General features: G+C 53.1%; 1 protein-coding gene across 4 annotated transcripts in view; it reads left to right on the forward strand.

Moving 5' to 3' along the window:
* LOC142012883 (UDP-glucuronosyltransferase 2A2-like) overlaps positions 1-13021 on the forward strand; it is a 52847-nt gene extending 39826 nt beyond the window's left edge. For 3 of the 4 annotated variants that reach the window (XM_074993884.1, XM_074993886.1, XM_074993883.1), the window contains exons 2-6: positions 1513-1661; positions 5016-5147; positions 5799-5886; positions 9445-9664; positions 11189-13021. In XM_074993884.1, the coding sequence (XP_074849985.1) occupies positions 1539-1661; positions 5016-5147; positions 5799-5886; positions 9445-9664; positions 11189-11468 (843 nt within the window). In that variant the 5' untranslated portion in view covers positions 1513-1538 and the 3' untranslated portion in view covers positions 11469-13021. Of the gene's footprint in view, positions 1-551; positions 978-1512; positions 1662-5015; positions 5148-5798; positions 5887-9444; positions 9665-11188 lie in introns of those variants that run through there. The other variant, XM_074993885.1, reaches the window with a different exon arrangement.
* The last annotated feature ends 433 nt before the right edge of the window (positions 13022-13454 follow it).

Consider the following 13454-nt stretch of genomic DNA (forward strand, 5'->3'; position numbering starts at 1 on the left):
GGGCTGTGCAGCAGGGACCCCTGTCTCCCCAGCCAGGCTCCATGTCGCTTTCAGCTCCCGACGGCAGAGCTGCGAGTGGGGCATTGGCTACCCCCAGCCAGGGAGCCTGTGGCTTGGCACTCCAGCCAGCTCCCAGCTGTGGGGCTGCAGCCCTGTGCCAGGTTTTGGAGATGTTATGCGGGACAGGCAGCCCTGGCTGGGGATCCTGCGGGTGGGGCTGCCTGTCCCACATAAGTTTTCCCAAAATCTGGCACCCCCAGCAGAGCTGACTAGAACAGGCTCTAGGCAATGCCAGAGAGACGGATGTGCCGTTTGTACAAACCCAGGTTGAGGTAAATCAGCGACACAGTGGTGTGCAGATGTCAGCGGGACGGGGACAGAGAGTTGTGGTCACCTGGCCATGGCCATGCACCAGGGCGATGGCACAGCTGGGGTAAAAACCTGGGGTCACCAAGTCTCAGCTCCGTTCACTAGACCAGGGGTGAGCAAACCTTTTGCACTGGGCCCCATTTTTTTGTCCCTGCAATTAGCTAGGGCCCCTGCTCCGGAACTGATGCTCCGGACACTCTTGGCAATGGTAGCCCAGGGGGCACAGAGGAGGCTGGTGGAGCCTCATCACCTGCTAAATAATTTTGTTATGTTTAAGCTACTACAGGAACGAATGGCTTTTGTGCTTGCTTGTGTAAAAGCTGACAAACAAAGGCACCTAAAAGTCTAAAGACAAGACTGGAATGGAACTGCTCTTTGGAATGGAGTAGGGCTGCTGAGAGCAGGGGCTGGTGTTTGAAGAACTTGCCCTGCCATCTTCCCCAGCCGTTCAGCTCCTGCTCACTACTTAACCCTTGTGCTCTGCATGGAGCGGAGGAAACAAAAGTCTCAGAAACATCTGCAAAACATCTTCAGCCCTCCATGGCAACCCTTAAAGCAGAAAATTCATGCTTAAAGAACCCGTCCAACTACTTCTCCAGCTGTCCCAGGTAGCTCCAGGCATCCTTTAACGTTGAACAAAAGGTCAACATAATTGCACTTAAAAAAAACCCCTAGATTGTCTCTGGGTTGCTGAAACAAGGGGCCATCCCAGTAAAAGCTCACCCCGCCCCCACTCAACTGCCCCTGCAAAACGTGAGTCCCAGCTTGCTCCTGCTGGGAGATGCTGACAGTGTGGTTGGGATATTCCAGTGCTCCCAGGGGATGGGGAAGATACTGGAAGTGATGTGGCCCTCTGGCAACGGCAGAGACTGCGGGGTCAGGGAGGCAGGTAGCACAGCACGTAAGCGCAGGACAGCTGTGCACAGAAGCTACAGGGAAGCAGTGGAGGGCCCCTGTGTGGGGAAAACAACTGTGCAGCCCCACCCTTTTGAAATTTCATGCCTCCCAGTGTGAGCACCTCTGCACTAGGTCCCAGTGCCACTGAACAGCATCCAGGTGTGCCAGGTCACAGATGCAGGGCTGGTATGTTTCAACAGACAAAGCTCCTGTGGCTCGTTCTAACTCCCTCGCTTCTGCTTGCAGGAAGGCCCACGACGCTGTGTGAAACGATGGGCAAAGCAGAGATATGGCTGATCCGAACCTACTGGGACTTTGAATTCCCTCGCCCTCTCCTGCCTAACTTTGAGTTTGTTGGAGGACTCCATTGTAAGCCTGCGAAGCCTTTACCGGAGGTACCGTCATACGCTCCCTGGCCAGTCATCCACCTGGCTGGCTAGTTCTTTGCTTCCCACACAAATCTCTGCTGTGTCCTGAGGGTGCAGGGTGGGTGAGGTAATGGATTTATTGGCGACCTTCTGTTGGCACTGGTGGTGAGTATCAAAGTCACAATGGCTCTGCCTTCCCAAACAGCCTGATGTGCCCCTGCCCCACCCCCAGACTCCTTCCTGGTCTCTTTGTGCCAGAAGCTGAGGCACCCTGGCTGGGGGCTGTTGAGGGCCTCCAGGGCTCTGGCCATGCCGTCTGCCCAGCCCTGGGGTTGGAGGCCTTCAGCTGAGATGCCTACCCGCCCGTCCACTGCCAGGGGTGGGGTAGGGGCCAGTGGGTAGCTGCAGGTGTGCTCTGGTCAGGCAGAGTGAGGGGGCCAGGGGCTATCATCCCTGAGGGGCATGTTCAGCCACCACCCATGTCTGCTGGTGAGGTTGACGAACAGGGCTCTTCTTCAGGTCTGGGAAACAGTCACAGGCAAGTGCAAGGTGGAATAGTTCATTTAGCACACGTGACTAACCCATTTCAAGGGCGCATTTGAAGGGAAGTGGCCTGTGGCCATCTCTGCAGTGAGAAAGGAAGGCAATGCCGCGGCGGGGGGAGCGCAGACGGGGCAGCTGTTAGGGGGTTGCAGATTTTTGTAATAAGCCAGAATCAGGGCTCCTCTCGTGATTTGTCGTGTCTAGCAGAGTAACGCATTTACCAGGTCCCAGACTTGCCTTTAGAAAGTGTTGTGATGGTATCCTGTGAGGAACAGAGGATGAGGCTGGAGAGGCTGGATAGGGAGTGATTGTCCCGTGAGAAGTGTTCACCTACGGCGACCAGGTGTTTTTGCTGTTAGCCTGTGAGAGTGCAGAGCTTGTCTGGTTCCCTCTCACGGCTCTTACTCGGCATTTTGAGCCATGCGTGAGGCGCGCCCCATGTTGCGAGATGCAGGGGAGAAGTGGGGTGCCCCGTTGCAGGGAATAGCAAAGTAAGTGAATTGCTAGTGCCAATGCTGAAGCAGCAGCTCCCAGGAAGCCTGCTGAGCCCTTGGGCGCTCTCCAGTGGAGTGGTGGTGTCTCACTCCCACCTGCCCGGGCCCGGTATTACAGAGACGGGGGTTTGGATCTGTTCTCCGCAGCTGCAGGCTGTTTTGGGTGCTGTGTACAGTGCGTGTCCATAGTCCTCGCCGCATGGATACGAAGAGCAGGGCCGACGGTGAGGGACGGCTTGTGCTAGTACAGAACAGACCTGAGTGACCCTCCCCTGCCCTGACTCCTGAGACCCCCAACCCACTGCCGTTCTGAATTTCCCCTCCCACGCCCCCAGCCCTCTCTCATGTGCCCCGGCTGCTCTCCCCCCCGAGTCCAGTTTCTTACACGTACAGTAAACCCTCGAAATGCGCCATTCTGAGTTGCACTTAACTCACACTAATATGAGCTGAGTGCAACTCAAAATCCCACCCCTCCCCCCGCCTGGACCTAGCTCGACCCCCTGAGCCCCACGCTGCCCCAGTTCAACGCTCCCCAGCCCCACTCACCACCCGCTCACGGATCTGGCACACCCCCGCTCACCAGCCCTCATGCATGGCTTGGGCTCAACCCCTCCACCCCAGGTCTGGTCCAAACCCCCCATGTGCCACTCCGGCTCAAACTCCCCCACTGCCCTGGTTCAAACCCCGCCCCCCACTGCCTGGCTCACCACCCCCTGTGTGTGAGCGGTTCCCAACTTTTCGGCATCACGCCCCCGCTTTTGAGTTTTGAGAAACCCTCACCCTTCTTTACCATCATCCAACCCCCTTTTAACAATCTGTAATTTAAAATAAACACAAAAACTTGATATAAAATGTTATTTAAAGTTAAAAATAAGCACAAATAGTTTTCCTTGGTCCAAAAATTTAATAAAAACATAATTTAAAGCCAGAAAGAGCAGAAGCGAATGGATTTCATGTGAAAGATGCTGCTGCATTTTCTTCACGCGTTGGGAAATCCTAGGAGACCCACTATGGATCATCCAGGCTAACGGCACAGCCCCCGCCTGGTGGGTGCCTGGCGCAGCCTAAGCTGGCCAGCTGCCCAAGCCCTATGCTGCCAGGGGTGCCCGCCTGCCCGAGCCCCATGTGGCGGGACCGCCCACCTGAGCCATGGGCCAGCTGCCCGAGCCACCTGTCCGAGCCACGGGCCAGCCATCTGTGTTGCTGGGACCAGCCGCCTGCCTGAGCCGCGGCACTGCCGGAGCCAAACTACCCGAGCACCCACCAGCCATGGGCCAGCCACCCGAGCCGCCTGCCTGAACCCCCGCTGCCCAGAGCCAGCTGCTGGCCCACCAGCCGCCCGAACCACCCACCAGCCAACCCTGGACCACACGCCTGAGCCTCCATGCTACCGGGGCCAGCCGCCCACCCAAACCCCTGCACTTCCGGGGCCAGCTGCCCACCCACCAGCTGCAGGCCATCTGCCCGAGCTGCTGCACTGCCAGGGCCAGTCGTCCAGCTGCCCTAGCTGCCTGCCCGAGCCCCCATGCTGCCGGGACCAGCCATGTGTCAGCTGCCTGAGCTGCCCACCCAAGTCCCTCCCCTCCTGCCCCAAAGCCAGGCACCTAACCCATCCTCCTCCTCCCCCCAGCCCACACTCACTCCCCTCTGCAGGACGCAGCTAGTTCCATGTGGGTCTTCACCGGCTGCCTGCTTTTCAGAGTGGCTGCGCTGGGTCACCCGCGTGAAACAGCAGGGGCTGAGAGCTGGAAGCAAGGGCCGGCTCTTTCTTGGGGTGCAGGGAATGATGGGAGGCAGGGTCACCTCACGCCCCCCCTGGAATTTCTTCACAACCCCCAGTTCGGGAAACCAAGTGAGTCTAGTTCAAACCCCACCTGCCCCGGCCTGGTTCAACTCCACCTCCCATCCCCCTGCAGGCCTAACCCACCCCAGGCTCAACTCCCCTGCCCCCCGCCACAGCCCTACCCCACCACCAGGCTTAACCCTCCCCAGCTGCGCCCCCAGCTCCACGACTTACCTTTCCAAAAGGAGCCCTAGGTGAGCCTGCCGCTTCCTGGCTGCAGAACGTGTGTTCTGCTGGGGAAAAAGCTGCCCCCTGACTTATGCCAAATTCAAGGTGCGCAAGGGCGCGTGGGAGCACAGCCCTCCCGTAAATCGAGGGACCACTGCACTGCCCTAGCACACCCCCACCGCCAACCCACTGCCCTGACCCCACCCATGGGGGTTCTGACGTGACGATACACATCAGAATGGAAGTTACTTTCAGCTCTGCCATAGACAGACGACAACCGCATTGCAGGGTGCGGCGGCTTCCCCACGCTCAAAGGCTCTTTTCTCTCGCCAGGACACGGAAGAGTTTGTCCAGAGCTCAGGGGAACACGGCATCGTGGTGTTTTCGCTTGGCTCGATGGTTTCCAACTTAACCGAGGAGAAAAGTAACATGATTGCCTTGGCGCTCAGCCAGATTCCACAAAAGGTCAGTTTCTCTCCCAGGAGGGCTTTCTTGCCAGCAGGCTCAGCAGCCTTGCTGCAAAAATCCCTGCTCCCCTCAGGCCACAGCTTGCAGACCTCATTCCTACAGGCCGGCTTGTCACGTGCTCAGCGTTGTCCCCTCTGCAGCTCCAACGGAAGTCAGTGGGTTTGGGGCTTGCAAAGAGGCAGGTCACAGAAATGGAATGTCTAGTGTTTTGCTTCTAGTTGATTCACTGGAATAATACCACCTGGGGCGAGTACAGTCAAGCAGTGTGGACTAGAGGATAAAGCACAGGATTGCGTTGCTGGCCTGCTGGGAGATTTTTTGGGCAAGCCACTTCCCTATCCGGTGCCTCAGTTTCCCAGCCTTACAGATGAGGGTAATGATCCTGCTGGGCTTGGAGAGCAACTGTTAAAAAGCCCAGCGTAAGCGATCCAATAAAGAATGGAATATCTCATTCCAAATGCGTGTGTAAATAAGGGAAGCAGCTCAAAACGAGCCGGGCTAAACAAGGACTGGACCCAAAGCCCATCGAAATCGAAGGCAAGACTACAGTAGACGTCAGTGGACTGTGGATCTGGCCCCAGTTTGCTTCGCTGTGCGGTTGTGCAGCTTGAACTACAGTTCATGAGTCTTCCAATGTTTTTGTTCAAGGTTCTCTGGAGGTACACAGGGAAGAAACCAGAAACCTTAGGACCCAACACGAGGCTTTATGACTGGATACCCCAAAATGACCTGCTTGGTAAGACTGTGCTGGACGTGTTCCCAGCTGAGTTTTCCTCAGCATTGAGGAGCGTGTTCCTGCCCTTGGTTGCTCACTTCCTTTATGACAAGAAGAGCCTAGCTTGCCCACAGGACACACAGGCTATGCCTGTAGCCTGAGGCAGTCCCTGACCGTCACTTTGGGAGGCAAGGGAATTGAGTGTGTTTGTGATTTAGGAGGGAGAGACTTTTACTCAGCCTTAAGTACACATGCTCCTGGCAGCAAAGCAAGGGTAGGATTTTACAAAGGTACTTAACTGAAGTCAGTGGAAGTTAGGAGCCTGAATACCTGTGTGGCACCAGCCCTTAGTACTTCAACTTCAGCAGACAAGATTTGTTCTTTTAGTCGTGAGTGTCCCAGGTACATAGCCCCTTGCTGGCCCCGTGGGATCAGTTACACAAACAACAGGCAGAGCTGTGGGTCGCAGGCAACAACCCGAGATCACTGCATGTGAGGGAAGTATAAACTGCACAGGGATTATGTTTTGTGACAAAGTCAGTCCTATTCCTGGGCCTCTGGCCTCTGCTCAGTCCGTTGGGCCCACTCAAGGGCCCAGTTGCCCTTGCTGGGGCAAGGGGTGGTCTGGGGGGAACCCAGCTCCTGCCCACTTGTGCCAGGTTTCATCCCAGGGACCCTATGTGACTGCTAGTGAGAAGGGCTGACTCCCTTAGCCCTTGGTGCGGCAGGTCTTCTCCCTGGGACACTTCCCCAGACGATTCCCCCGGGACCTTCTCCAGGCTGCAGCTGTAACAAGTCCCCCTCTCAATCTGCTGCAGCTCTTCATCCTCCCCCTGCGGTTCCTGGTGTTCCGGTTCCTTTCTTCAGCTCCTTTCCAACCTGCTTTCTCTCACTGCTTCTGGGCTCCTCACCTCCCTCCACTCACCTCTCACACACTCCCCCTGCCCTTCCCCCTGTGAAGGGTTTTTAAAGGCATCTTATTAGCCCAGTCATTGGGGCCAGCTGGCCTCAGTTAGGCTGAGCCATCTCCCCCTCAGCTGCCTGTGATTGTCCTGTAGTCCCTTCTGGTTGCTTGGGCTCCCTCTGAGGGCCCTCCACCCTGGCTCTGCCACAGCTTCTTAAAAGCACGTGGCATTTTTCTGAGGGGAGGAGGGGATACGCCGCCACACGTACTGAAAACAGATACCAGCACGTGCATTTATTCTCACCACACGCTCCACACAAGTCCTGCGGCTGCAGTTAGAACAATCAGTTCTTATCGCTCGAGTCAATCTAGCGGTCAGCCAGCCTGGAGATAAGTGGGCGGGTTGACTCAGTCGGTCAAGCTCAGCTGCACCATTGCTGTTGCAGAAGGAACTCCAGGTCCCTCAGCCCTCAGCAGTTTTTATAGCGGTCAGTCTCCGTGCAAGCCTGTGGATCTTGCTGCATCATGTTTGGCTCATTAATCACCAACTAGCTGGTTTTCCACAACCCTGTTTGTGCAGTCACCCTCCACCTCCTTACCGTGCACCTTGTTCTTGGTTTAGGGCAGGTGCCTTTTTCACCCTCGGGTTGTCGACTTGCACTCTCTCTCTCTGGGTCTCTGCATGCTGCTGCTGGTGCCGGCCATTGTTGCACTCCCTCTTTTGTAATTTGTGGGTGTTCTTCTCTTATCGACTCATATTCCACATCTACCTCATTCACACTAAATGCCCTAGAACAACAAGAAGCCCTGGGGCACCTTATAGACTAACAGATATTTTGGCGCATAGGCTCTCATGGGCAAAGACCCGCTTCGTCAGATGCGTCAGATGCCCACGAAAGCTGATGCTCCAAAACATCTGTTAGTCTATAAGGTGCCACAGGCCTTCTTGTTCTTGAAGATACAGACTAACACGGCTCCCTCTCTGATCCTAAATGCCCTAGTAACACCTGTGTGAGGAAGGAGAGAGAGGGAGAAGGACAGTGACATCACAGTTCCCATCCACTAGGAATTACTCTAAGGCAGGCATATCAAACTCAAAGCCTACTGAGGGCAGCACAAAAGAAAACTGATAGCTTTCAGGCCCCCAAAGAAAACGTATTTCTATCAGAACGTCCTAATTATTTATTATTACAGATTATGTTTTAGGGGCCATAGTCATACTTTGTAATACTTTTTCAGGTCTTGTTTGAATCACAGAATCATAGAACAATAGAGCCGGAAGAGACCTAAAAAAGCCATCAAGTCCAGCCCCCTGCCCTAGGCAGGACCAAACCCATCAGATCAGCCCCGCCAGGGCTTTGTCGAGGTGAGACTTAAACACCTCCAGGGATGGAGACTCCACTACTTCCCTGGGTGGACCATTCCAATGCTTCACCACCCTCCTAGTGAAAAAGCTTTTCTAATGTTCAACCTGGACCTTCCCAACTTGAGACCATTGTTCCATGTTCTGCCATCCATGACCACTGTGAACAGCCTCTCTCCAGCCTTTTTTGCAGCCTCCCTTCAGTAAGTTGAAGGCTGTTATCAAGTCCCCCCTCAGTCTTCTCTTCTGCAGACTAAACAGTCCCAAGTCCCTCAACCTTTCTTCATAAGTCATATGCTCCAGCCCCCTAATTATTTTGGTCACCCTCCAATGGACCCTCTGTGTCCACATCCTTCCTAAAATTGGGGGCTGGAGCATATTGAATATAATACAATAATTTAAATTGAGAATTTAATACTTAATATGAATTGTATTGTTTTCTCAAATGTTATGAACTATTAATAACATTATAAGACACACGTAGCAGTGAGGGAAGAAAGAGATAGAAAACAGCGATAATAAAAACAGACCAGGGAGAAAAGCCAAATCTGAAAAGCCAGAGCATCCTGATGAAAGAAGGGACAGACGGTTTTGCAGTGACCATGCGAAGCCAGGTGTCAGGATGCCTGCATTCTATGGCTAGCTCTGCGTGCTCTGTGCTGTCAGTTTCATCATCTCTAACAATGAGGCTAACTGTCGCACAGGAAAGGCATGAGTCACCAACATGAATGACGGAACAAATGGGATTTGAGATTTATGGCCAGCAGGAACAACAGCAGGAATTAATTGAAAGCAGTGGGAAGCTAAGGGGAACGGAGCTGTGCAGACTCACAGAATGAAGAGTAGGGCTGAGAGAACCTGAATGCCGCCAGCTGGCTGGTGGAACACCACTGATGTTATGTGGCTCAGGTTGTACGTAAGTCGGACCATTTCCATTGCACAGGGTTTGCTCTGCCAGGCACTGCGACCAGGTTTGAATGATGCCTTGGCTGATTTTATGTATTTTCCTCTCACCTTTGTACAGGTTGGGTACAACACAGTGATAACCCTGCCCCAAGAGCAGCCTCTCTCTCCATATGGAGGAGGTTAGGCAACTGGGGCCAGGACTGTTGGTAATGTTTTGCAAGGTACTTCCCCATTGGCTAATGTTCAAGCATATACACCTCAGTTGTCCCTAATGGCGTAATCAGGACAAGCTGCTTGTCTAACAAACCATTACTTACCTACTTAGTACAAAACTGCTGTTTTCTTCTCTGGAATTTAGGCATGTAGAGACCCATTGCTCCTAAACACTTTTCTCTGCCTGTTCCAGGCCACCCCAAGGCCAAAGCCTTTATTACTCATGGTGGAACCAATGGGATCTATGAAGCTATCTACCATGGGATTCCCATGATTGGGATTCCCATCTTTGCAGACCAGCCAGATAACATTGCTCACCTGAAGGCTAAAGGGGTGGCAGTTGAGCTGGACTTAAACTCAATGCAAGCCCAGGATTTAATCGATGCACTGAATAAAGTCATTAACACCACCAGGTGAGTTCAGTCTCTGCCTAACGGGGCAGGATTATGGTAGCTGTTTTGGTCCCAGCATATTAAGGACACCAGATGGATGAGGCAATAACTTTAATTATCTTGTCTCTCTAAAAGAACGGGGTCAGTGAGATACCCACCTAGCTTCTTCTTCGGGAACTCTGTCACCAAAAATAGTGCACAGTTTGAACATAAGGCAAGCGTTAACCTCACAAAGGGTCTTGCCTTAAGTGTGTCTCTGAGCATGCAGCAGCTCCTAGGAGGGGGTGGACCTAAAATCAATTTCCCTTACACAGTATTTTGTGATCTCTTTGGGAAAGCTCCATCCGAAAAGGTTCTGGAGCAGTCTGCGAGACTGGTTGTGGCTGCACTACCTCCTCCTTTCAGAGGGGGCATGCTAATGAGCCACTTCAGCAGCCGCTAATGAGGCATAATGGTGGCTGCACATGCTTCGAAAGTGCTGGTTTCAAAACTCACGCCACCTGTGTAGCCGGGGACCTTTCAAAACGACCTCGTGATCTCGAAAGCCACTTCCTCCCAAAACCAAACGGGGCTTTCGAAGCGCACGCGGCTGCCATTATGCTAATGAGGCACAGCATATTCATTAGCACCTCATGAGCATCTGCCCAATTGGCTCATTAGCATGCCCACTCTAAAAGGAGGGGGTAGTGTGACCACAGCCATTGTGTGGTTTTCTGTATCTACATCTGGAGCCAAGTCAGATGAAGTTGCACAGCCAAGTTCTAATTCTCTCATGCTAGGGATGAACTTCCTCCTTGGCTAGTTTGTGACGCTAAGTCTTGGTGTCCCAACTTGCTACTGCTATCTGCAGGGACCAAACGCCTTACCACTGATGGCATTCCGCCTGTCTCGAGCTGCGAACCACCAGATCAGGAGGGAAAAACCTGGCAAATGATCTTCCCAGCAGTATTTTTCACAAGGAAAAAATTACAATAAAACCAGCTGGATTCTAGCAACATCTTGCTGCCAACCTGCTGAAGAAGTAGCATTATGCAATAGCAAGTTAGCCTGGTCCATCCTTCAGCTCACGCTAAACCTTGCTGAGGCCACAGCTACCCTACACAATTAAGTGAATCTCATGCACCAGCAGCCCATCACTGCGGTTGTTAAATTGCTGGTGTGCACGCCGGCGTGTGGTGCCTTCTGCTGGCCACGAGTATCTGCATTATGAGTGCTTGTGTCAGCTGAATTGCTAGTGCGGGTCATTGCTGGTTGGCTGCCGAAAGCTAGTAACAGTCATGCACACTTAGCCTGCATTGCACTAATACCATTGACTGTGTCTTAGCACTGCCGGGGAGGGGTTGGTGGCACTAAAATAGGCATAGAGAGACACTTTCACTGGTGGGAGTACACTTCTACAGCTAGGGCGATGCAAGGCAGCTTACAGGGGGCCTGGCCACCAGCCCCTTTGCATGCAAGTTGCCCTGTAAAGTAGCTGTGCTGGTGAAGGCGCTAGTTCAGAATAACCTCACTGTTGTTTCCATTCCCCTCGCCCTGCTCCTTCAGCTATAAAGAAAACGCAGTGAAGTTATCCCAGATTCACCACGACCAGCCCATGAAACCTCTGGACCGAGCTGTCTTCTGGATCGAATTTGTCATGCGCCACAAAGGGGCGAAGCACTTGAGACCTGCAGCTCACCAGCTCACCTGGTACCAGTACCACTGCCTGGATGTCCTGGCGGTCTTGCTGGCCTGTGCAGCAGCTGCTGTTTGCATTGCTGTCAAGTGCTGCTGGCTTTGCTGTAAGAAATGGGGGAGGGTTGTCAAGAAGAAGAAAACCGAGTAGGTTTGCTGTTCCCATTGGCCACGCTTGTTTCTGGTTAGGCCGTGGCTCAGTGAGGTACTTCTGCTTGTCCACGGCCACGTGGATCCAGGCATGTGAACGGCCATGTTCATGGGGAGTAGTATCTAGGGCTACCAGATTTGACCCTTCAAAACAGAAGCCAACGCTCAGAGGGAGTGTGTCCGTATCAGCACCTACCAACCCAGGTGGTATTCGTGTGCTATTCATACGATAGCCTAGGAGCGGCCAACCTGCAGCTCTCAAGCCACGTGCAGTTCTTTGCTCAATGAAATGCAGCTCCTGCTCGGAGCCGTGCGCCTAGACTGCTCACCGCCACTCTGTGCACATGCCCCAGCACCCGGACGGAGAAGCACACAGATGCAGCGGTGGCTCCAGTGAGTCCCAGGCATTGGCTTGAAGCAGGTGGGCTGAGAGTGCCTGGTTCCAGAGCGGGGCAATGAGCCACATACTATCATCTTTCAACTGTCGAGGAATAAAGAGATAAATGAAATACACTTATTTGTATCTATCCATTGATGGATGAAAATAAAGGTATAATACATGGCTCTTTGCACCTTATCCAGAGCTGTTTTGGCTCTTAGTCGCTAACTGGTCGGCCACCCCTGCTATAACACATGAATACAACTATCAGAGAGGGAGCCGTGCTCGGCTGAAGCTTTGAGAACAACAAGAAGTCTTGTGGCACCTTATAGACTAACAGATATTTTGGAGCCTAAGCTTTGTGGGCAAAGACCAGCTTCATCAGATGCATTTCAGAAGGGAGACCATTGGGAAGAGGAACCCCTGCAGTGTGGGGCAGGCCCGTACAGCGGGCAGGAAGAATGCAGACAGGTGTGTGTGTGTGTGGATGGGCAGGGGACAGTGGAATATTGTCCACCACACCCAAGCCATTTATTTAGCCTGTTCGGAGGCCAAACCCACAGCCAGCCTCCCACCTTGGTTTGGAAGAGCCGCACTTCCTTCACTTTACTGGGCTGTTTTGGGGCAGGGGATGGACGTTGAGCACCGGATCCTATGGCGCAAAGGGGGCAGGCCCAGGTACAATAGCCCCTCAAGTTAAGTGAGGGTTGTGTTCCTGTGCACCCTCGAGTAACTCATAGTTCGTGTAAGCTGGCGGGGCGGGGGCGTTCCCTGGGATGCATCTGATGAAGCCGGTCTTTGCCCACGAAAGCTGATGCGCCAAAATATCTGTTAGTCTATAAGTTGCCACAGGACTTCTTGTTGTACATGAATACAGCGTGAGCGGGTAGATACTGATACAGACACACTCCCTCTCAGAGGCGTCCTCTTTTTGGAAAGTTCCCGTATGGTAACCCTAGTATCAGGGCAGCCACAACCTTCGCGTTTGTCATGGCTACAATAACTTCTTTTTGGCCTGAATCAGAATGAATCATTAGCTGACCCTCCACTTGGATAATTTCGGTGGTTACCCAGGGACTTGGATGCTAATTGTGGAAGTGATTTTCAGCCCAGCTGTTTTAGGCCCTTTGCTCTGTCTTCCACCTGCAGCTATTAAAGTTGATTTGCTCATCCTGCAGCCTGTGAGAGTGTGTCCTCACTGGGTCATCCACCCACAAAACGTCTGTCTCTCCTCTGTGGCTCTGATGGATAAGCAGCAGATGCTGCTAGTAGATGCCCCCCCCAGAAAGACCAGGATGTCTGAAAATCACTATCTACCTGCAGGCTCCTATGTCCATATTAAAGTGTATTAACCTGATTTTCAAATATTCTGGGCATGCAGCAGCACCCTCCGATCTTACGTAATCATGGTGAGGACTGAGGAACTGGATTTTTAAAGCAGCCTAAGGTAGTTCTGCATTCCGCTTCCCCTGAATCACAGCAAACGCCCTTGGCCGGCTTTCAAAACCCGCACCAGAGAAGAGCTTTGGGTCACATAGCTCGAAGCTTGGTCCGGAGTACAACATGGGAATGGAGTGTACAGAGATTTGGAGGCTCCGGTCGGACCCA

The sequence above is a fragment of the Carettochelys insculpta genome, chromosome 4 (assembly GCF_033958435.1).
Source record: "Carettochelys insculpta isolate YL-2023 chromosome 4, ASM3395843v1, whole genome shotgun sequence".
Taxonomy (NCBI): Eukaryota; Metazoa; Chordata; order Testudines; family Carettochelyidae; genus Carettochelys; species Carettochelys insculpta.